The 23,496-nt window shown below is 42.2% G+C and overlaps 1 protein-coding gene across 1 annotated transcript; it reads right to left on the bottom strand.

Moving 5' to 3' along the window:
* Positions 1-1,774: 1,774 nt before the first annotated feature.
* Positions 1,775-22,422, bottom strand: wdr4 (WD repeat domain 4). The gene is made up of 11 exons (XM_038719742.1): positions 22,265-22,422; positions 18,815-18,880; positions 18,171-18,317; positions 17,902-18,058; positions 15,199-15,311; positions 14,975-15,035; positions 14,226-14,330; positions 7,365-7,429; positions 5,659-5,845; positions 4,192-4,261; positions 1,775-2,443 (listed from the first exon to the last, which is right to left on the bottom strand). Exons 1-11 carry the CDS (start codon positions 22,345-22,347, stop codon positions 2,253-2,255), a joined length of 1,245 nt encoding a protein of 414 aa, XP_038575670.1. The 5' UTR covers positions 22,348-22,422; the 3' UTR covers positions 1,775-2,252.
* Positions 22,423-23,496: the final 1,074 nt, after the last annotated feature.

Genomic DNA, 23,496 nt, shown 5'->3' with positions numbered 1-23,496 from the left:
TCGATTGTTAATGTCTCTGCTTATCATTGATGAACAAAAGTATGTAGTAGTACAAAAGTGCTGTAAAGTATGCTTATAAAATTATACACCCAAGGGAACTTTTGGTTAGTTTCCTGGGAAGTGATGAAAGAACAGCATTGTAAGTGGGGTATAAGTGGTGTCATAGTTAAGCGATGGTTTCTCAACCTGTACTTCCTTGGCACCTCTTTCAAATCATTCATCTTCTGACAGAATCTGTCTTAGCGTGATCTTGGGTTATAACACAGGGATGTGGCATTTGTTGAAAATACCTGAGTCCCTCTGATACACGTTGACACGTCACATCACAATGTTGTTGCGTTAAGTCTTCTTCTCCTGATCCCCTGTAGTGTTGGTGTTCTTCCTGGATCTTGTGGCCGTTTTCACAAAGGTCCCTTCAGGTGGATCCTGTTCCTTTTCTTGGGCTTGGGCACTTGTTGGTATGTTGTCAGCTCGGTGGTGCAAGGTTCTGATGACCCCTTGCTTATGCTCCAGTGGGTGGTGGGAATTGAAAAGTAGGTACTTCGGTTTGAAAGAGGGGTCAAGGAAGTGTTACAACCCAGCTCGTTAGGGTAGGGCAGTAACAAGTTATTTGGGATTGAAATGAAGGTGGTAAAGGACAACTGAATTTAGGTTAAAGTCAAATGTTTAATAAAATGATTTGTCTCAAGAAAACACAACAAAAGGAGGCTATATAGGTACTGACAAAAAAAGGAAACAAAAGGAGGTATTGTCCAAAGACAGCTCTCTACTCAAAAAACACTGAAGAACAAAAGGAGGTCAGTACCTACATGTTTTACAAGAATGCAAAGTAACCAAACAGACAATGCTCAAACCAAAGAAGTGCCACTCACACTATGTGATTTACAAGGGTTCTAACTGACGGAAGCCGCTTAAGCAGGCAACCAACAGAAACAGGTAAATGCCAACACTCAAGAAATTCACTATTAACAGGGGTACGCATCCAACAACGAGGCAAACTGATCACTGGCTCACAGTCGCCTCAAACTGCAGAGACACAAACTATTTGTAGTCCAGCTGGTGTTGATTGGAGAGTCCTGGTTGGCAGGTTCGGTCGGATCTTCGGCCAAACCAATCTCAGACGGTCCCAGGTCCAGAGGAACCAATCCTCAACAGGGACTCACAGCTGGGATTTGCATACCATTCAGAGAACTCCAGAACACAACTATTGTTCTAAGGCAGCCAGCGGCGGCTGTAACAGAAGCCATTTAAACCCAGGTTGAGAAACCGTCGCTTAACAATCGAGGATGCCAACAATTGTCATTCAGACTTGGCCTTGGGTGGCTCCAAGACCAAAATGACAAGAGCACAAACAAACCAGTGGTATTGATCATTGTGACAACGATCCCTCAAAGGTTAATTAGCCGAGTTTCCCGACCAGTGAGCCAGAACTGAAGAAGTTATTGATGAGGAACAAAACGTCTAGTATCTTCTACATAGGCCAGTTGCCCTTGATTTCAACCTTACATCATACAATATATTTGCAGATGTGAATTTTTCTTTCAGCCATAAAAACATTATGTAAGCCTTCAAAACTTAGTTTCAATCTCACAAACCCTTTTTATTACATACCATACTCAGAGTTTCAACCGTTGAAGGACCCCCCCCCCCCATTCCCATATTTCACCAGCATTAGCAATTATTTAAAATCTTTTCTAAATGTGCAGCCCTTTTTGCAAAACAGTGAAAAAGAGAAATTACCCTGAGTGCCAGATCAAGGTGCTGATCAGTGAAATGGAGGCGAGAAGAAATATTTTATTTGATGATTTGTACACTTGAATCAGCAACAAGCACAAAACAACAGTGGCAGAGGGTCACAATAACAGTCTGCATTACTGATTCTTGAGTGCACTGTACTCTATCACTTTCCCACATGCTGGATCAATTCTGTGCACAAGAAAGAAATGTTAGAAAATTGTGGTGTAATGCACAGGAAGTCAAAGTAACAAGTACAGAGCAAAGAGAAAGTGAGAAGGACATATGGTGCACATTCACAAATGCCATGTTTAATTCAGCAATGATGGTGGAAACAGAAGGCACAGTTTTATGTTAGTTGCAAAGTTTATTTTTAAAAATCAAAGAAATCCATCAACACAGGCTGTGTGACAAAACCCACACTTTCCACATGCTTCATTAAATGCACACATTCGACTCAGATTCCTCACTCAAAAAATGAAACAAAGAAAATAACAGTGCCCTTGTTAAAGTGCTGTTTAAGTAGATTTTTCCATTAAAGCTTTTGACATTTCTTTCTTGGCCTTCTTGTTGCTATTTGCTCTCTGGACTGTCTTCCTCTTCAGCTGCTGTTCCTCCACTCTCTGCTGCTTCTTCTGCAGGTATGCAGTCACATTGTCAAAGCTCACCTTGTAAAGATGCTCGAATCGGTTGTTGGTCCTTGTGGTGGCTGTGTATGAGAACAGCAGGAGGAAAAGGTCAGGACAGGAATCCTGGCTAAACACTGTTAATCATCTTTGAGAAGTAACCACATGTATGTAAAAAATGGGAGAGGCACTCTTTTTCCTCCGCTGTCGCAGTATGGCTTTCAAATGGTGATAGCAGCTAATTACAGACCACAGAGCAGCAAGCTCCGGTTGTGAGCAGTGGTCTGAGGACAGTACATAGAGAACTTTGTGGGCACTAAATTGACAGAGAGCAGTTAAGTGTGTCTGTGTTCTGTGTATACTATACACAAACACACACTGTCTTAATGTAAATTTTGGCGCCAACAGTGTGTCTCTGTGACTGAACTAACCATTCAACTGGTCACAGCATGTAGCCTGATGAAGACAGGGCAATGACTACTTGTATTTTTTGTGGACATGAAGGATGGTCATGCTCGGGTCAAAGTAAAGAAGTTAAAACACCTGACATAGGCAATTCGTCATGATATGTCACATCATCATCTCCTAATTAGCCAACCTGATATTAGTTTTCAGTAAGATTACAGACTGGTTTGTCCACTTCAGTATCTAATTATCTTCATGTGATTGGAAAAACCTGGATGCATTGGACTCCACCCTGATCTGTGGGTGTTTGTGATGGACTTCAACTTGGTACACTGTAACGTGTTCTTTATATTTACTTTGACACAATAGAGATTATCCATGCATATCTGATGCGCTGATTTAATTGTGAAGTCAAAATACAATATGGGAAAGAACATGCAAAGAACATCATTTTAAAAATGCTGCACGTCCATCACTGTCTGGTTTGGATCTGCCACCAAAAAGGACAGGAGCAGACTACAACGGACAGTCAGGACTGCAGAAAAGACCATCGGTGCCAATCTGCCCTCCATTCAGGACTTATACATTTCCAGAGACAGGAAACGGGCAGGAAACATCACTGCTGATCCATCTCACCCCGGACAAAACCTGTTTCAACTTCTCCCCTCTGGTAGGCGCTACATGCAAAATGTACAATCCTGAGTCAAATTCCTTGTATGACAAGGTATAATCTCACTGTACTCATAATAAAGACAACTTCTTTACTACACATTAGATGAACAAAACATCTCTATACCAGTTTAACAGAAAGAGGAGCATCTGTGTTTTTGACAGCAGTGAAAGTCGACCATCGGGATTTCTAAATACCTGGTATACTGTGATAATTCCCAAGTCTAGTTACCAGGCTGGTGAGGATCCTTCATAATATAGATCTTCAAATAAACCAAAACAAGGTAGTTTGTCAGAGTAGCAAGACTGCAACAGGTGTGGAAGGGCCACGGCAGTAATGTTATCGTCTGAACATACTAAACAGTGAATTCTGAGAAGCGTTAGAGCAGTAGATGAGGACATGGGGTTACCTACAGTGTCTGCGAGAGAGGCGAGAGAACCAAAGCAGTAGATATCCCCCCCCCACTGCCAATCTCTCCATCAGCATGCAGTGATCTACGGCGTCACATGCTGCACTAATTAGATCATTACAGAGATTACACTGATGTCAGCTGCACAACATGTTCGGTGGGGGGGTGGAATGGGAGGTCATTTCTGTCTAGAGGGAGCGAGTGGAACAAGTATGAAAGAGGGAGTACGCAGAAGATGCACTGACAAGAGACCAAAAGAGGGGGGTGTGTGTGTGTGTGTGTGTGTGTGTGTGTGTGTGTGTGTGTGTGTGTGTGTGTGTGTGTGTGTGTGAGAGATGAAGACTCACCCTCCAGTGTCTGCCAGTGTGGCCTGAAGGCTTCAGTCACTCTGTTCAGTTCAGGGCTCTCAGCTTCACACTAGATCGAGCAGGAAAGCCCAGGCAAGGCGGAGTCAGCACACAAAGGAGAGCAGTTCTAAAGAGATCACCTGAAATACTGAAAAAGGCCACACTGGCAAAAGGCCAGGCACTACACCTGTCTCTCACCACTGCAGACATTGCAACTGGGTCTCCTTAATCTTCCGCTCACTCCTCCTCCTGATCATCTTTTATTTGGTGTAGTCCCTTTTCATGTCCCAGTGCTTTTAAATTTAGGACAGTTGTCCATTATGCCCGAAATGAGAGACTCCTAGCTTTGCTGGAGAACTAAGTACCAGCAGATTCTCAAGTGTGGAATTCAGTAACTACAGGTACCTCACTATACAAACTCAGCTGCTGGACTAACACTGTGGTGTACCTCCCTAACAAACGGGTGCAGACACACCCACGTGATGCAGGGTGGCTATTACGGCACTAGTTAAACACTTTTTACTGTTTTTGTGCCTCTAAAAACAGAAAAGCCTACGAGCAATGAGAAAAATGTTTTATGAGCAGTGTGCCAGTAACCTTTAAGACAACAACCTACGGTAACCCCGTCTCCGACACGCTGCTAATCATTCAAAACATAGTCAAACTCGCCAGAGCGACGTCGGCAGCAGTTGAAGCAGTAAGACAGCAGAAAACAGGGACAATATATTAGCAAGCTTTGGCCATTTTAACGTATTGTTGTTCAACTTTTCATAAAGCCGACGTGCCTGTAAGTTTCACTATTCACTAACCGACCAATCACAGCCCGGATGGGGCGGGACGTTAAAAAAGACGAACTACAGCAAATGTTGAACAATATGATTATTGACAAGTTAGTACTTAGCATTAACAAATTACAGACCAATGTAAAAGTATACTATTATATGAAATTCTAATGAATGTAGTATTTAATATATTATTGTTATGTGTTCTTTATTTAATACACTTGTGTACAGTTCCTGGTTGTGGATAGACACTCTTCATTAGACAGATGCTTCTGTCCACCTCCTCTGTTTTACTAGTTATTGTTATAAATATTGTTTCTTTGTTCAAGTTGAGAAATACACATTTCAAAATGTCAGTATTTCATGCATTCCTTGATAATTAAGCAAGTAGACTAATAGTACCATTTGTTCCATTATAATTGAATTGTAAATTGCAATATTGTCCACAATATTTGCAATATGACTTTTTCTCCACCTCGTGCAGCTCTAATACAGAACTGCAATATTATTTATTGGCCAGATGTGCTGGAACAGGTGGTGGAGCTGTGTGCAAGGTCAGAGCTTCTCAGCTGACCAATCAGAGCTCCTGTTGCTGCTCTGCTCATATACATTTATTTTGTTTTCCATCTGCTTGTGTTTATGAAACAATCAGTATCTAAATGTGAATGAATGTGTCACACTGTACCTCCCAGGAGCCTTGTCTGTGTGTGTAGACTCGGAGCAGTACATCACTGGAGTCCATCAAAACCCACAGCCGATCTTCTGGGTCAAAGGTCATGTCCAGCGGACAGTGGGGCAGGGAGAGCCTGCTGTGTGGAATGAGCTTCTCTTCACCCTCCTGGTCCAGAACGAAAAACTGAACCGTGGACACTCTGAGGACACACAGGAAACATCAAACTGATGTCTGAGCCACTGAGATGATCAGCTGTGTTTCAGGACATTCAGGAGTCTAAATGTTCACACTTGAAAGAAGGGATGGCTTCACATGACTTTCTCTTTGCCTCTGACCTACTTTGGGTCGGACCACCTACATGTACAGTATACAGCCCAGTGAGCTCTGCGGTGACCTTGTGCCCCTATACATCAAAAAATAATTTTACGACCGTAAGCAAAAATAGCTTTAAGCCAGCTCACTTGTCACGGTCATGTCAAGCTAAAAACAGCTTCCTGTGGGGTTCCTGTTCACAGCAACTCCAGAAAAAATGTCTGGGCCCTAAATAAACATTTCCAAAGACAACAATAAAACTAACTTTATTCTAGAATAGGAACTGATGTCAACATACTCACTTGGCAAATAAAATATTAAATAGCCAAATGTTATCTATAGGGTTGGGTATCGATTCTGCTTCTCGGTTCGTCCCTTTGGTGCATATTTCAGTGGCGCTCCTGATTGAACTGCAGTGAGTATTGTACAGTCCATAAAAGTGTGTTACCTGCAGTAAGGAGGTTTGGTGCGAGGGAGGAAGCAGCTCCAACGTGACGAAACATTTACTTATAGCAGGAATCCACTGACTCCGGCTACGTCACGTTACGGCTGCACTACGGTTTTGATCCGTCCATAGCCCCGCGTCAAAGTCCACTGGAAGTGTCTCAGACGTGTTTCAGCAGCAGAGCGTGCAGCCTGCCCCACATTATTTACTTGTTATTCATTTCTCCTTTTTGTGCTTCTACTACCTTCTTCACAGCTCTATGTGACCCCATTTTGTTCCGTCAACTTCAGGCTGCATTTCCCACAACGAGCATTTCAGAATCAGAGCGTTCTGCCTGTTGCTGACATATTTAGAAGGAGATGATGAGCAAGGAGGAAGAGGGTGAAGGTCACCGAGCGGGTTAGAACCAAGATTTGATTAGAACTGGATTCCACAAATAGAATTAAAAAAAATTTAAAAATACCCAACCCTAGTTATCTGCTCACAAAACATTGAAAGAGTAGATTCATTTGTATTTCTGTAAACGCATCACAGCCCACTTTAAAAGGAATTACTGGCTGTCAGCTGGAACTGACCTTTTCTCCGTCAGACCTTACACTTCAGCCAGTTTGCTCTGTTACAGAGTTCAGTCTGTGTTAATAAATCAGGTGCAGCAGCTTAGATAGATAGATTTCCATTAATCAACTGTTGCTTATGTTGTGTGTTTATGTAACAAGAATCTTGGCTGATATACAGTACATGATATACGAGGAATGTTGTGTTTGCATCAGGCTGCACACCTGAGTTTCATGCTATTCCACTAATCCTCTTTTCATTTGCACTTCATAGTGTCTATATCTACAGGCAACACGCAGGAGGCGTTCTGAACACCACTGTCTCTATGATCTCAAATAGGAGTCCTGTCTGTCCCCTTCACCTGCAGACTCAAAGAACTGATCACACACACAGGAGTTACACCCACCTTTCACACAGCACAGCCACATGGCGAGCATCAACAGAGCTGGTGATACGGCACACAGTTGGCTTCTGGGAAATAGAATATAGACAGAGTGGTGGAGTCATCACAGGTTTCTTACTGCTCATTTTACAAATAAACAATTTACAAATATTTCACTGCCTGTCCTTGTACTGGTTGTTATTTAGAAAGAGCGCTAATATTTAGTTCTACAGAAGGATCTGACAACAAGCCCTGCTTACAGTCTAAATATCTCAAACCTTTACAGTTGCATTTAATCAACGTTATTTTTACCAACAATGGAACAAATAACTTTGTATAATGAGAAAGGACATGTGTAAGCTATGTGCTTACACATGTCCTTTCTCATTATACAAATAACTTTGTATAATGAGAAAGGACATGTGTAAGCTATGTGCTTACACACCTACAGTAAGCATGGAGGGACAAGGTTTAACTTGGAAGGCAGTCTGTAATCTTTCAGTCTGTCCTGTCATAATCAATAGAAATGATGGCCACAGACATTAAAAGAACACCCAAATTGTAACAGTGTGGAATGATCCTTTTAAGGAAGAAAGGAATACTGTGGCAGTGTAGCTGCATGTTAACATGTTTACTGAACTTATACAAAAAATATTAATGTAAATGCCATACTGCAGTGATGAGGAGCACTGGTTTCCAAGGTAATGTGAAAAGACCAAACCTCTGTGGGCTGATGTCTAGAAGGAAAGTGACATTTCCACAAAAACAGAAATAACACCTGTTCATCACCTGTACCTGTCCATTAATTCTTTCCCCCTCAATATTACTAATTTCCTTATCCCTTCTAATATTTTACTTAATTCATACATTTCCTTCTTACAAAAGGCACATCTCTAAAAGTATTACATTTATTTAAGATTTAGGTTTATTGCTGTATGTTGGCATTTGATCCAGGGAGGAAAGTATATATATGTGGAATTATAAGATAGAGAAAGAATATTAACCATAACAAATCACATTTTCTTCATCATTTTGTGGGAAATGTTATTCAATTTGAAAAGCAATGACCCTGAATGTGATTTTGTTTGGAGCCATGTCCTTTTATGTTGCTTTGGAGACTGATGGTTTCAATTTACAAGCCGCTGACAGGCTAACACTGAGCACAGCTGATGCTCCCACAAATAATCAGGGGAAGAAGCCCTGCATTCATCTCCCCTGGACTAGAGGAAGGGGGACCAGTCACTCTGATGACATCTTATCACTTTGACAACACAGTACAGAGGCGGAATACTCTGGCCTGCAATCCTTCCCGTCGGAAGCAGATTTTTTAAAATGGAGGCTTAAATACTTGTTCAATAACAAGTTTATACTTTTAAAATGTTTTAAATCTGTCTGGAAATTGAGGTTACACTATTATGTATTTCACTTTCAAATCGGTTAGTGTTGCATGATAGGTAGGTAGGTACATTTATTTGTCACAATATAAGTTATTAGGGGTGTAACGGTACATGTATTCGTACCGGACAGTTTCGGTATAGAACGGTGCACGTGTGCACTAATTGCAGTCTTTAACTTTATATATTGGGCTCTTTTATGAAAAGCGCTGCAAGATAACGATTTGGCGCTATATAAATAAAATTGAATTGAATTAAACAGAAATAAACTATCATCAGTGGAGCAGTGCTGAGGATGAATTAGAGTTTAAGAGTCTGATAGCTTGGGGGGGGGGGGGGGGAGCTGCTCTGCAGTCTGGTGGTGCGGCAGCAGAAACTTCTCTCTCTCTTCCCAGAATGCAGCAGGGTGAACAGGCTGTGGCTGGGTGGGTACATCCCATGTTAGTATTGTGTTTCCTCAAAATTCCAGTCATTTCTGAGCTTTCTTCACCAGCGTGGAGATGTGAGACGACCATGTCAGCTTCTCTGTGATGCTGATTCCCAGGAACCTGAAACTGTTCACACCTGCTCCACCTCAGCTCCACTGATGTAGACAGGAGTGTGTGTCCTTATCTCCTTTTTCCTGAAATCAATGATCAGCTCCTTGGTTTTGTTGAGGGTTATAGGAGCTGGCCAAGTGAAGTGACATCTACAGACTGACGTGTGTGAAGTTTTATTCCTTTCCAAGTATCAACAAGGATGTTCGTTGGCATTCAGCTTTTTTGCCCTTTGCCAATCACATGCCTGTGAACTGACTGGGGTCTGTTTGTGAGGAAGTCCAATACCCAGTTGCAGAGTGTCATATTCAAACCCAGAGTGCTGAGTTTGTTGATCAGTTTCATGGGGAGATTGTGTTGAATACTGAGCTGAAATCCACAAACAGCATTCTGATGTAGGTGCTGTTTTTCTCAAGGTGTGTGAGGGCTGAGTGGAGGGCAGTGGAGATGGCATCCTCTGTGCATCTGTTAGTTCTGAAAACAAACTTGTGAGGGATGTTGTTTCTTATGTGCTGAAGAACCAGTTTCTCAGAGCACTTCATCAAAATGGGGGTGAGAGCCACAGGGCGGTAGTCGTTCAGACTGGACACTGCAGACTTTTTAGGTCCAGGAATGATGGTGGCTGTCTTGAAACAGGTGGGAACCCTCTCCTGAGACAGTGAGTTGTTGAAAATGTCAGTAATAACATCAACTAGCAGATTGGCACAGGTTTTTAGTTATCAGGCCCAGCTGATTTACTCATATTCACTCTCAGCAGGACTCTCCTCACATCTGCTGTGGATATCCGGCGCTGACGAGAGCAGCAGCTCCTCCTTTCCTCTTTTTTCTTATTTTTTCTCGATTTGGATTCCTTGGACTTACACCACCTTTTGGGATTACTGCACTTTTTTATTTTACCCATTTATGGAACTATGGCTGATGGAGTTAGGACACGCATTGTTTATACTCGGGATCAGCTGTTAGCGCTGCGGAGCGCAGTGGAGATCCCCAGAGACAGACAGGTGATACCCCCGGAGCTGTTGCGCAAGATCCACCGAGGATGTCGTGCTGGAAAGAAACTTCAAGAGAAGAAAAGGCGCTTTAGACCTGCTGTCCCCTCTGTCACTATGGGTAACCTCAGGTCCATTTCTAATAAGACAGACGAGCTCTCAGCGCTAACACGACACCAGCGAGAGTACAGGGACAGCTGCGTACTGATCTTCTCTGAGAGTTGGCTGACACCAAACATCCTGGACTCTGCTGTTATTTTGGACAATTTCAAGAGGAAGCTAAACAGACAGCTGGAGCAGAGAGACATTAGGGGGCCTGAAGCTGGGAGTGGTACCACAGCTGTGGAAGACCTCCTGTGTGGTACCGGTGCCAAAAACACCGCACCCTAAAGACCCCAACAGCTACAGGCCGGTGGCTCTTACATCACACCTGATGAAGACGCTGGAGAGACTGTTCCTGCAACACCTCCGCTCCACAGTGGGCCCCTCCATGGACCCGCTGCAGTTTGCCTACAGGCCCAACATCGGAGTGGAGGACAGTGTCATCTTCCAGCAGCATCGTGCCCTCGCACACCTGGAGAAGCCCGGCAGCACTGTGAGAATCATGTCTTTTGATTTCTCAAGTGCTTTTAACACCATCCAGCCGAAGCTTCTGAAAATACTCCAGTCCGTGCTCCCAAAACAGTCCTGCAGAGCTGCTATAATCAGCTGGGTGTAAGTGATCTGAAGAAGCAGAGAAATATGGTCTGATAAACCAAAATGGGGACGGGGGAGGGCTTTGTAGCTGCCAGGAATATTGGTGTTGACGTGGTCCTGCATGTTTGTTCCTCTGGTGGGGATGTGGACATGCTGGTAAAATACTGTTCTGAGATTTGTTTGATTCAGTCAGGTTGTTTTGTCATGTGACTGCTGATGACCTTGTACAGTTGCTGTAGTGCATTTTCTGAATTCGCATCTGGAGGACGACAAAAACATTGGAGAATTCCACATCTGGTAAACATTGTCCATGCACTTTAGCTGCTTTTGAGCACCAGGCATTATTTATGTAGATACACAGTCCTCCTCCCCGCTTGCTTTCCTCCCTTCGTTCTCAGAGGTTTCCTCTAGCTCTTGTGTTGTCGGGAGATGCCGTTACTAGTTATCGTTTCCAGATCCGCTGCACTCAGTCCAGTCCCCGCACTCTCTTTTCCAATATTGATTAATGTATTTATGTCATAGGTGATCATGGTTAGACATTTTTATGTAAAGAAAAGGAGAAAAAAAACTTTAAAAACAAAAATGTAGCAAAAATTAAGGAAGCTACTGGTTGCTGCATCCACACGCGCTGCTGTTGCCATGGAAGATGGTGGATGGATGGATGATTTACTCTGTCAAAAGGATATAACTTTGGTGCAACACTGAATTACTTGAGTACAGAATTCCAGATTTAAAGATTTTGACCAATAAAAACCTGAATCAGCCTTTGAATTTGTTTTGGTCAGACCCTACAGAACATGAAAGCACATACTCACATGCCCTATGTACACTCACCTAAAGGATTATTAGGAACACCATACTAATACTGTGTTTGACCCCCTTTCGCCTTCAGAACTGCCTTAATTCTACGTGGCATTGATTCAACAAGGTGCTGAAAGCATTCTTTAGAAATGTTGGCCCATATTGATAGGATAGCATCTTGCAGTTGATGGAGATTTGTGGGATGCACATCCAGGGCACGAAGCTCCCGTTCCACCACATCCCAAAGATGCTCTATTGGGTTGAGATCTGGTGACTGTGGGGGCCATTTTAGTACAGTGAACTCATTGTCATGTTCAAGAAACCAGTTTGAAATGATTGGAGCTTTGTGACACGGTGCATTATCCTGCTGGAAGTAGCCATCAGAGGATGGTACATGGTGGCCATAAAGGGATGGACATGGTCAGAAACAATGCTCAGGTAGGCCGTGGCATTTAAACCATGCCCAATTGGCACTAAGGGGCCTAAAGTGTGCCAAGAAAACATCCCCCACACCATTACACCACCACCACCAGCCTGCACAGTGGTAACAAGGCATGATGGATCCATGTTCTCATTCTGTTTACGCCAAATTCTGACTCTACCATCTGAATGTCTCAACAGAAATAGAGACTCATCAGACCAGGCAACATTTTTCCAGTCTTCAACTGTCCAATTTTGGTGAGCTCTTGCAAATTGTAACCTCTTTTTCCTATTTGTAGTGGAGATGAGTGGTACCCGGTGGGCTCTTCTGCTGTTGTAGCCCATCCGCCTCAAGGTTGTGCGTGTTGTGGCTTCACAAATGCTTTGCTGCATACCTCGGTCGTAATGAGTGGTTATTTCAGTCAAAGTTGCTCTTCTATCAGCTTGAATCAGTCGGCCCATTCTCCTCTGACCTCTAGCATCAACAAGGCATTTTCACCCACAGGACTGCCGCATACGGGATGTTTTTCCCTCTTCACACCATTCTTTGTAAACCCTAGAAATGGTTGTGCGTGAAAATCCCAGTAACTGAGCAGATTGTGAAATACTCAGACCGGCCCGTCTGGCACCAACAACCATGCCACGCTCAAAATTGCTTAAATCACCTTTCTTTCCCATTCTGACATTCAGTTTGGAGTTCAGGAGATTGTCTTGACCAGGACCACACCCCTAAATGCATTGAAGCAACTGCCATGTGATTGGTTGATTAGATAATTGCATTAATGAGAAATTGAACAGGTGTTCCTAATAATCCTTTAGGTGAGTGTATGTTGAGAGAATTAGTGCTCAGTAAAGCATAGCATAGCTTTGAGCTAAATAAAGCTAATTGCTAATTAGCATAATACACAGTATACAGTTTAGGTCAAAGTATTGATGATGATGGCACTAGACAAGAGTCAGAGGATCACCATTGTCATCATTATTCATCCTGAGGGGGAACATCAATGTGTGTCAAATTGTATGGCAATCCTTCCAATAGCTGTTGAGACATTCACCATCAATGTCAACCTGATGATGACGCTAGAGGAAAAGTCAATACACTTTTCTATTTTTTTTGACAAACCTACAAGAACATACTGTGACAATCTGACTTCCCATCATCTGTCAATTTAAGGAAACCACATTTTATCTGAACCATGAATGCAAAAAGTTGGCCACCAGGTGGCATTAGTGTGACGCTGACTAGAGCCAGAAAGCGGATCGGATGAATTGGAAAGGAAGTTCGGTTGTCTATATCGCCTTATAATTAATAGTTGTGTATAGTCTGTTCAAATTAAAAAGCCATCGGCAATAGGCACAGACTTGCGGACTCATGGACACGTTTCTGGAGCTGCCACTGACAGGAAAAGTGACTGACTAATGCTCTATTTACATGATGGTTCTTGCACCATTAACACTATTTCTTTTAGAGATTTAGAACTGTTCAGGTTATCCCCAGCTGGCGCTCCATTAAAAACAAATCTCTGAAGTTGTTCATTACATAGAGGAAAAATCCTCTGGACACCATACCTGAAGCAAATATCATGCAGTCCATGCAACAGTTGCTGAGATATTTCAATAAAAGCCAAAAGTGTCAACCTCATGGTAGCACCAGATCAAAAGTACGGGGATCACCAAGTCTATAGAGCCAGTTCATTGTTTTTACAGTGTTGTAGGGTAAAACACAATAAAAATCTGACTGATTATTTGTTGTTTTTTTATTTTACAATTTGCGATGATTCTTGATATGGGAATGACCATTTTCGTAACAATTATGATTTTCACTGAATAAATCACGATGATACGATATCTGTTGGGGTCAGTACCACACAAACATCTGGAGTACAGGATCTGTGGCCCGGGGCACCTCTGTAGCTCTACAGCACTTCATTATAATTGTATAATTACAATTATTATTAGCTGTATGCACACATTTTACCTTCATCAAAAAACTGCAGCTTCTGCAATATGGATATTTTGATTTATTGTGCAGCCCTACGCTGTGCTTACCTTCTGTTTGTCAGCCTCAGAGCTCGGTGTCTTTTCAAGGTCGTTAAGGTCCCAGCTCTGCAGCTTATGGCCAGTCTCATACTCCCACAGCTTAATGGTCCCATCCTGACAAACACATCACACTAAAACTCTGAGTCAGCTTTGATATTATACCAAAGTTTACGTCAAAGTTTCTGTGTAGTTCAGTAGATCTTTGCTGAACTGAAATACAAACGTTTGCCCCAGTAAATTAATTTTTATGGTTTGAGGTTCATGCAAGTTTCATTTGTAGCCTTGTTTTCTTAATCTGACTTGAAGAATTTGTTGATGTGAGATTTTTATCTCTACCAACTCAAACGAAAACAAAGAACAGAGAAGATGTGGTAACAACACAGCTATATTTACAGGGGTTTTGTACAGTTGTATGAAGAAGTGGAAATTACCTCATTTTTCTATACATTAGCTGGTCTTACTAGAAAACTTTGCAGTTCCTGAGCAGAGAATAAAACATCTGCCAACAATCAACAACTTGCTGAAAGTTTATAGTTTCTGTATCGTCTCTGTTGGATTAGATTTTGTGACAGAGTAGCAGCTACATGCTCTTTTACAGCTGATTCTGAAAACCTAGATGTTGGACTAGATGTGAAGCCACATCTCCACCCAAATCTTAATTTACTGTAGACTAAAATGGAGAACATGCAGCTCAGAATATTGATAAGTGGCCTGTGTGCATATGTGTGTTAATGTAACTTTGGTAAACGCACACGTACCCCTGATCCAGACAGCAGCCAGTTTGGATGACCTGATGGGACCAGCAGAGCACTGACAAACCTGAGAGAAAACAGTAATTATAAAATCAAACTTTGGGTATCCTGGGAAACCTCAATGAGCACACATACAGACTGTTCTTCACTTTAATTTGTGAACTGCAGTACTGTAGTGAAACTGTTAGTATATACAGTGTTTATTTCCCCTTTTGGGTTCAGTAACTCACTGTTTATGTCCCAGGCAGAAGGACTGGATGTTGTATGGAGAGTTCAGGAGGCTCACTCTAATCTTCTCATCACGGTCAGCTGTGATGATGTACTTGTCATCAGGCGACATGGTCTAAAGGACAGCAGAAGGGGGCATTCACTGTCACTCAACTCCACAAAAGTAGTACATTAGAAGAGCCAATGGTGAGTCCAAGTTCATGAGAGGATCCGTATGAGGGAATGACATGTGGTAAAGTGTGATCTGAAACTAGAGTTGCAATGATTATTTGATTATTTGCTGACTGTTAAATTAATCACTAACTATTTTTTGTTTGCATTTTTAAAGACAAAGCTTCTTAAATGTGAATATTTTCCAGTTTCTTTCCTCCTCTATAGACCAAACAACTAATCAATGAATCAAGAAAATAAACAGGTGATTCAACAATGAAAATAATCATTAGTTGTAGCCCTATTTGAAACATCCAGGTAGTACTTGAAAATCAGAATTTGACAGTACTTAGCTCAAGCAGATGAAAATTTCATCTCAATTTCATAGAGCTTGAAGGTTCATTCTTGTGCTTAGAAATAGGTTGGGGAAAAAAAAAAAAAAAAACAGAACTGCAAGCAGTTGTAAGGGGGGCCCTGCGATGTCATTGCCTGTGCACAGCCCTCTTCAGATCACCCCACAGATGTTCAATTGGATTCAGGTCTGGGCTCTGGCTGGGCCATTCCAGAACATTAATCTTCCTCTGGTGAAGCCATGCTTTTGTGGATTCGGATGTGTGCTTTGGGTCGTGCTGAAAGGTGAACTTCCTCTTCATCTTCAGCTTTCTAACACTAATTTTTGTGCCAAAATTGCCTGGTATTTGGAACTGTTCATAACTCCCTCCACCCTGACTAAGGCCCTGGTTCCAGCTGAAGAAAAACAGCCCCAAAGCATGATGCTGCCACCACCATGCTTCAATTCAATTCAATTCAATTTCAATTAAATTTTATTTATATAGCGCCAAATCACAACAACAGTTATCTCACAGCGCTTTTCATAAAAGAGCAGGTCTAGACCGTACTCTGTGATGATATTTACAGAAGCCCAACAGTTCCCACCAAGAGCAGCACTAGGAGACAGAGGCAAGGAAAAACTTCCTTTAAGAGGCAGAAACCTCGAGCAGAACCATGGCTCAGGGTGGGCGGCCATCTGCCTCGACCGGTTGACTTCACTGTGGGTATGCTGTTCCTTGGGTGATGTGCAGTGTTGTTTTTGCGCCAAACATACCTTTTGGAATTATAGCCAAAAACTTCTACCTTGGTTTCATCAGACCATAACACATTTTCCCACATGCTTTTGGGGGACTTGTTTGTTTTTGCAAACTTCAGCCGTACTTGGATGTTTTTCTTTGTAAGAAAAGGCTTCCGTCTTGCCCACCTTACCCCATAGCCCATTCATATGAAGAATACGGGAGATAGTTGTCACATGTACCACACAGACAATACTTTCCAGAAATTCCTGCTGTTCCTTTATTGTTGCTGTAGGCCTCGTGGAAGCCTCCCTGACCAGTTTTCTTCTAGTCTTTCCATCAATTTTGGAGAGACGTCCAGTTCTTGGTAACGGCACAGTTGTGCCATATTTTCTTCACTTGATGACGGTCTTCACTGTGTTCCAAGGTATATCTAATGCTTTGGAAATTCTTTTGTAAAGCAAAAGTACTTCTAAAACGACACATCGATGAACCGTTGAAATAATCTATAGAAGCTTCAAGTACTAAAATCATTGTTAGCTGCATTTTTAGCGGGCCGCCAAGGTGTATTAACAGCTGCCAAAGTATATTTAGCTTATAGTTAGGGCTGGCTCAGTTGAGTCCTGTACCAACCGTCCTCCTCTCTACTCCTCTCCATCTGTATGCATTCTTATCCCATTAACGCATGTTACTAACTCCATGTCTTCCCTCTCCCATAGTCTTGTGCTTTCTCGCCCCAGGGCTATGCAATGCTAACTTGGTCACAGTAAAGTATGACGACAGCTGGAATAAAGTTACATACATATGTTTTCTGAACTCACCAGGTAGTTCAACCTCCTCACTTTCCTATCTCCCAGTAATGTCCAGTTTTTTCCGGTTTTTATATAAATATGAAGTCGTAGTCTGACAGAGCTAATGACGCTAACAACAACACTGGAACCGGAGGTGCACGGAAGCTGCTGAGAAGCTCCAGTGAAGTGAAATCCCAAAAACTAAGGTAAAAAGCTAATTTAATAAAAGCAGTTTACTCCGAGCTCCTCCCGTGAGTAAATGGCGTAGTTGTCAGAGCAGAATCCGACCAACTACAGGGGTTTATTTGTCCAAAGGTTGCAGCACTGCTGCCTGCTCCTCTCCCCCAAGTTTAGCAGCTCTCAGCCGGCCAGCAGATTTTCAATCGCCCGCTCTGCCTGGGCCTCTCTTCACGACTCGGTGACATACGGACAAACTCATCACTGATAGGCTATACTCAGCGTCATGCGAATTTCTCACTTGAGTAGAAAATATTCAACTCACGCCGCCCAACAACTAAGGTAAACGAAATCTCGGCTCTACGCATCTTTGCATGGACTATGTAAATACAAAGTCCATGCAAAGATCTCCGCCCCGAACGCTCGCTTCACTTTTGGTATGAAAGCACCATAACATAATCACACATATTGTTTTCAATTCTCCAGACTACAGTATTGATAGTTTTGCCCAGTTCCTTACTACAGCCAGCAACATAGACAGGTGGCCCATCTTCAGCTCGCCCTCCCTCTGCGGCTCCACCACTGAGAAGCAGTACACATCTCCTGATTTGTCAGCCACAAGCAGCTTGTCCTCAGCCTGGGTGAAGTGCAGGGAGGTGCACCTCCTCACCACCCACCTGTTTAACACACACACACACACACACACACACACACACACACACACACCCACACCCCTGTCATTGCATTCACCTTGCATCAATATCTGTCCAATACATGAGTTTAAGTTACCTGATGCTGATACACTGCCATGAAGGCTCACAGTGAAACAGGACCAGCCTCTTGTTGTCATCAGTCAGCGCCACCAGCTTTCCAGATGGAGACACGGTAAAGGCAAGGATTTTATCACTTCCTGTTTCCTCCGAGGTACTGCCATCACTGACAACCGAGGAGACAAGCTACAGCTGTTAAAATTTCAATTTGTATTCATATCACAAATATACTCTTAATATTTCCATGTTTCAGATCTGTTCTCATCCTATTTTAGAGAGAATAAACTGGGGATTTCGCTAAACTTTTTTTTTTTTTTTTTTTTTTTAAACCTTTCCTTTTTGTACAGGTCATTCCGTCAGAAATCCCCTCACCCCTTTTTAACTCCCGACCTACCTAAAGACACATCATCTTCAGAAATAAATGAAACAGTATGGTGCTGATTATTGGAAGGCTTACAAACAAGGTATCCACGAAGTATAAGTATGCAACAAATTTTTTTAATAAGTTGCAGGATAGACACTTCTTTACAGCTCCTGAAGAAGTCATGTTGAGCCTGCTATTGGTTAAGAGACAGCACTTTCATTCACCTCAAATATTACTTCAGTTTTCCAAAACTGAAAATTAAAATGAAATTACATAAGGAGGCCGACGTTTATTTTTACCTGTTGTCATCCTTCACATTCTTTGGCTTCTTCTCAGCAGCACTGCAGTCAAACACGAATGGTTCTCTGCAATAAAGTACATAATGTTTTCAGTTTGGAGGAGTTCCTGCACGTTGCTGCATGACTTTAAAATGACTTTCTATTTTTAACCATCCACCTAGCATGAGCTCAGTTATTCATTTCTTTTCATGTCACTTCAATGACATTAGCACTGTCGCCTCACAGCAAGAAGATTGTGGGTTCAAACCCCGGTTGCCTTTTTGTGTGGAGTTTGCATGTTCACCCCGTGTCTGCGTGGGTTCTCTCCGGGTGCTCCGGCTTCCTCCCACCATCCAAAGACATGCAGGCTAGGTTAATTGGTGACCCTAAATTGCCCTTAGGTGTGAGCGTGAGTGGTTGTTTGTCTATGTGTGGCCCTGCGATGGACTGGCGACCTGTCCAGGGTGTACCCCGCCTTTCGCCCGATGTCAGTTGGGATTGGCTCCACACCACTCGGTGTGGTGAGACTGGGCAGTTTTCCGCCCAGCTGCGAAACTTTTTATTTAATTGGACAGGCAAAAATTGTTTTAGGCGGGCTGTGATCATTTGGGCAACTTCCACCTACAAGAATCTTTATTCTTATTATCGTTATCTATGAAAACTGGATGAATTCCAGGCTCTGAAGGGGCAACTTTTTGTTACTCAACTCTGGCAACATTGATTGTATTGGCCTAATCATGGTAATATTGTGATTCAATTTGCCATCAATTTCTTTTCTCTCAGTTAGCCGAGACGATCAGTCAGTGGATCCATTAGCCAACAAAACAAAATTGATCAGCAACAGTTTTGATATTTTGAAGTCATTTATTGAGCGAAAGTGTGAAAAATTCTATGGTTCCAGCTTCTCAAATGCAAGGATTTGATGCGTTCCTTAGTTTTATATTAAAGTGGGGCTGGACAATTAATTGAAAAGTAATAAAAACCAAAATTCAGAGCCTTTAACGAACGTCAGTTTACCATGTTGGTTATTTCGGTTATTTTATCTTATTAATATTTTCCCTTTAAAAACATACTATCGCTGTTGACTTTACTAGTAGTAGTATATTATAAGTAGAGTTGCTCCGATTCCGATACCAGTATCAAAAATGCCTCCAATACTGCTGAAAATGCTGGCATCGGTATCGGCGAGTACTGGAGTCCAGGCACCGATCCGATACCACGGAATTTATTAGAAATAGGAATCTATTTACTGGTTAGCTCCGTGAACTCTGACACAGTTCTTCTTCGCTGCTCTTAAAACAGTAATGTGTAAATCCCACAACACGGGGCGCAGTGTCAAAGACGCACTTTTTGTAGTCCATCTTATGAACATTGTAATTTCATCACGGCAGGTCACGTCAGTAACATCCGTCGTCGCATAATTATGTCGCCTTGAAAAGAGCAGTCGGATTCTCTGGGCCCCGCTGTCCTCTTTTCCTGTCCTCTTTTTTAGGAAAGGAGATTTTTTTTGACTTTTCGCAGCCTTCGTGTCTTTGACTGAAAAGGGTAAATCAATTATCAAAACAGGTGCAAATCAATTGACCGACCAATCTTTTCAGCAGTCAATCAGACAATTCACAATTTAAGCCATGTCCATTTACCAAATTTCAGCAGTTCCCAGACTTTTTAGGCAACGCACTCCCCTTCTACATCTTGACTGGGCTGATGCACCCCCAGCCACATAGCCTTTTTATAGCCACATCAAAAGGCATGAAGTTTAAGCATTCACAAATCAGAACACATTTAACAAATCATTCAAGAGATCGCAACAATGCACTCTCACATTTGAATTAAACTGAAACTACACTGCAACAAAGTTACACACTTTTCAAGAGCAAAGAGGATGGGTGAGAGTGAGCAGGGTTCAAGTTATGTGGGAGCCAATGGGATAGGGCCGTACATATCGATTATTTTTCAAGTCGATTAATCTAACGACTAATTTTGTTTATTCTAAAGAATGAAAAGTTGCCTATTACTCGATTAACATACCAATTTATCCAAAATAAATATCAAAAACATGTCTAATCAATAAATCTATATCTGTCAATCATCCAGATGAAGCACATTAGAATAAAGACAGCAGCAAATCTTAAAATGAATCAAATTTCCTCTTCACTGATGTGTTGTGATAATAACAATTAATTGACATTAATTAGGCTACTTTACTTAAAACTCTAAATGTTTCTGACATGGATTCATTTCAATATTGAGTAATGCAGCATGATAATAAAAAGTATTTCTGCATCAGTGAACACCTGAAAGGACTCTCAGACTGTACAGACTGTCACAGATTGTCTGTAATTAGATTCAGCTGTTTTCTCGCTCATACGTGGCCGTTAAAGAAACAGAAGATATGAAACAGCCGATCGTTACATGACTCGCTGTGTCCCGTAACGTTACCATGACAGCAGGTAGCATGTAGCTGCAGTACCGGAGGCTGCAGTTTCAGGACCGGAACAGCAATTCCAGGACCCGTGTTTACTTTGATACTGCCAGCTAGCTGACTGGCTAGCTATGTTACTCTTTACAGCCCCCCGAAGCCAGTTACCCTCACCACAACCACCACCGAGTGTGTGCCTAAACCGAAGTTATTGATTATGTGCATGTCGACCGGTTGACCCTGTCTGCTAGCACCATGTGCGCAGCTGTGCAATAACCCAGTAACTCTGTCTTTAATCAGCCACATGTTTACTACCATCATTCTCTATTTCAGAGCTGTTCATATTGTCATATTGTATATACTGTATACCAAATCCACCTACCTCAAGTCATTACTCCTGCTCAAAATACTTGTACTTATTTATTCCAGCATGCTTTGCACTGTGCTTGATTGCACTGTGTACATGTATGCATGTATATGTACCTGTATATCACACCCACCTCCGACATGTACATACTCCTGCATCCTTTGCATTCTGCTCACTGCACTATTTGTCATTATGTCTATATTGTTTGTGTTCATAGTGTGTATATTCGTGTTGTCTATTCTGAAGTCTGATTTTATTTTATTATTGTGATATTGTATTTTTGTACGAGTAAGCACATCATGAGCAATGTACAATCCTGAGTCAAATTCCTTGAATGTGTACACATACCTGGCAATAAAGCTGATACTGATTACAAGAAATCGTTCTTGTAACTTAACGATCCTGAAGTCTAGTCCCGGTACTTTTGCACGCGGTGGGTATCAGAAGTGACGATACTCTTTCTACCTCTTAACTAAGACTGCACCAAACATGTGATGATGTAAAGACGAGAGAGCCACAGCATCACCAAATAAATGTGACATTTCCCCACGCGCGCGTCCCCACTTGGCAAACCCTGTGGTGGATGGCCAAAGACTAGCTAGCTACACCGCTAGCCCGCGGATACAACCTTACCTGCTCTACACAATTCATAAACTACAAGGGAAACGTTTCAAGTGATTCAAACCTTGCCTGTTTGCTGTCAACTGCTATGAGTTTCTTGTCGCAGGTGAAAATACACCACTCTCCACTGAAGCCGACAGCAGCCATGACTGTTGTGTGTCTTTCATGCGACGCTAACCCACGAGGAAAGGGAGAAGGGTCTATCCGCCTGCAGCCTCACAGTTTACACCACACGCCCACTTTCTTCTTCTTCTTTGAGGTTTGATGGCGGTTGGCATCCAACTTGTTGCATTACCGCCACCTACTGTATAAAATACTTTCCCCAGTGCAAACAACTTACAGAGACCACCCAAAGGATTCCCGTTCAATACATTGTCAGTTTTATGACTCAGACTTAATTGTCTGAGTTGATGTAAACCCTTCCCTCAGTGTAATGTCTATTTCTTCTCCTGTTATGTCCACAATGTCCAAGAATCTGCTTGCAGGATCCAACACCATCTTAATCCTTTCTGACTTGCTCTTTATTTCAATGGCACAATTTACCGCAATGGCAATAAATACCAGAAATCGCTTCTTGTCCATGCAGACCACATTCTGATCCTCTACATACCTTATTTGCTCCTGTTTCTTTTCCACTTGTTCCTCCTTTCTTTCCATTATCTTGGTAGCTTTGGCATACAACAGACCCACTTCCACTTAAATTTGACTCACTTTAATTTCTTTTATTCGTCTCAGACATTGTGCTGCAGGGTCATGATGATTTCGTGCACATTGTAGGCACTTTCCTTGCTCCTGCTCTTCTTCACACTCCTCTCTTTTACAGCTGTTCATCCCGCACCTCCCACATCTTCTTACTCTTCTACATACTGCAGGAACATGTTATATATTCCTGACAGCAGAAGCACCTACGTAGACCTCTTTCATACGGCCACATACGGATTTCCTACTTGTGAGCGCTGAGAAAAATGTACCCCAACTTCGAGAGTAGCAGCTGAATTATATCATACAACAATGTCAGCGCCCATGGAAGCACACATTATAAATGGGAAACCATAACCTAAAAGGCAACAAAAAGTATATTTGCATGTATTTCAATTAAAACACATACGATCATATAGTAAAACCTGTTCTGCATGTAAATTGATGTAAAAATTTGTTAGCTGGTGACAATAAAGAATCTTCTCTGTACAGAAGTTATTGTTAAAAATGCCAAAACATTAGGAAATATAACCTACAACACTGACTGACTCTTGATGATTACCAACTGATGTATTTAGACAGGTACACAGTTACTTA

Source organism: Micropterus salmoides, unplaced genomic scaffold, assembly GCF_014851395.1.
Source record: "Micropterus salmoides isolate LMB-PRFRI ecotype aquatic unplaced genomic scaffold, ASM1485139v1 Ms_hic_scaffold_15, whole genome shotgun sequence".
Taxonomy (NCBI): domain Eukaryota; kingdom Metazoa; phylum Chordata; class Actinopteri; order Centrarchiformes; family Centrarchidae; genus Micropterus; species Micropterus salmoides.
Note: the sequence above shows the minus strand (reverse complement) of the source record. Positions and strands in the feature narration are given on the sequence as shown.

Coding starts and splice junctions, on each gene's coding strand:
- wdr4 (XM_038719742.1), bottom strand. CDS start 22,347: ATGGCTGCTGTCGGCTTCAGTGGAGAGTGGTGTATTTTCACCTGCGAC. Junction 15,036..15,198: donor TTCTGCCTGGGACATAAACA/GTGAGTTACTGA, acceptor GTTTTCTCTCAG/GTTTGTCAGTGCTCTGCTGG. Junction 7,430..14,225: donor CTGAGGCTGACAAACAGAAG/GTAAGCACAGCG, acceptor TCTATTTCCCAG/AAGCCAACTGTGTGCCGTAT.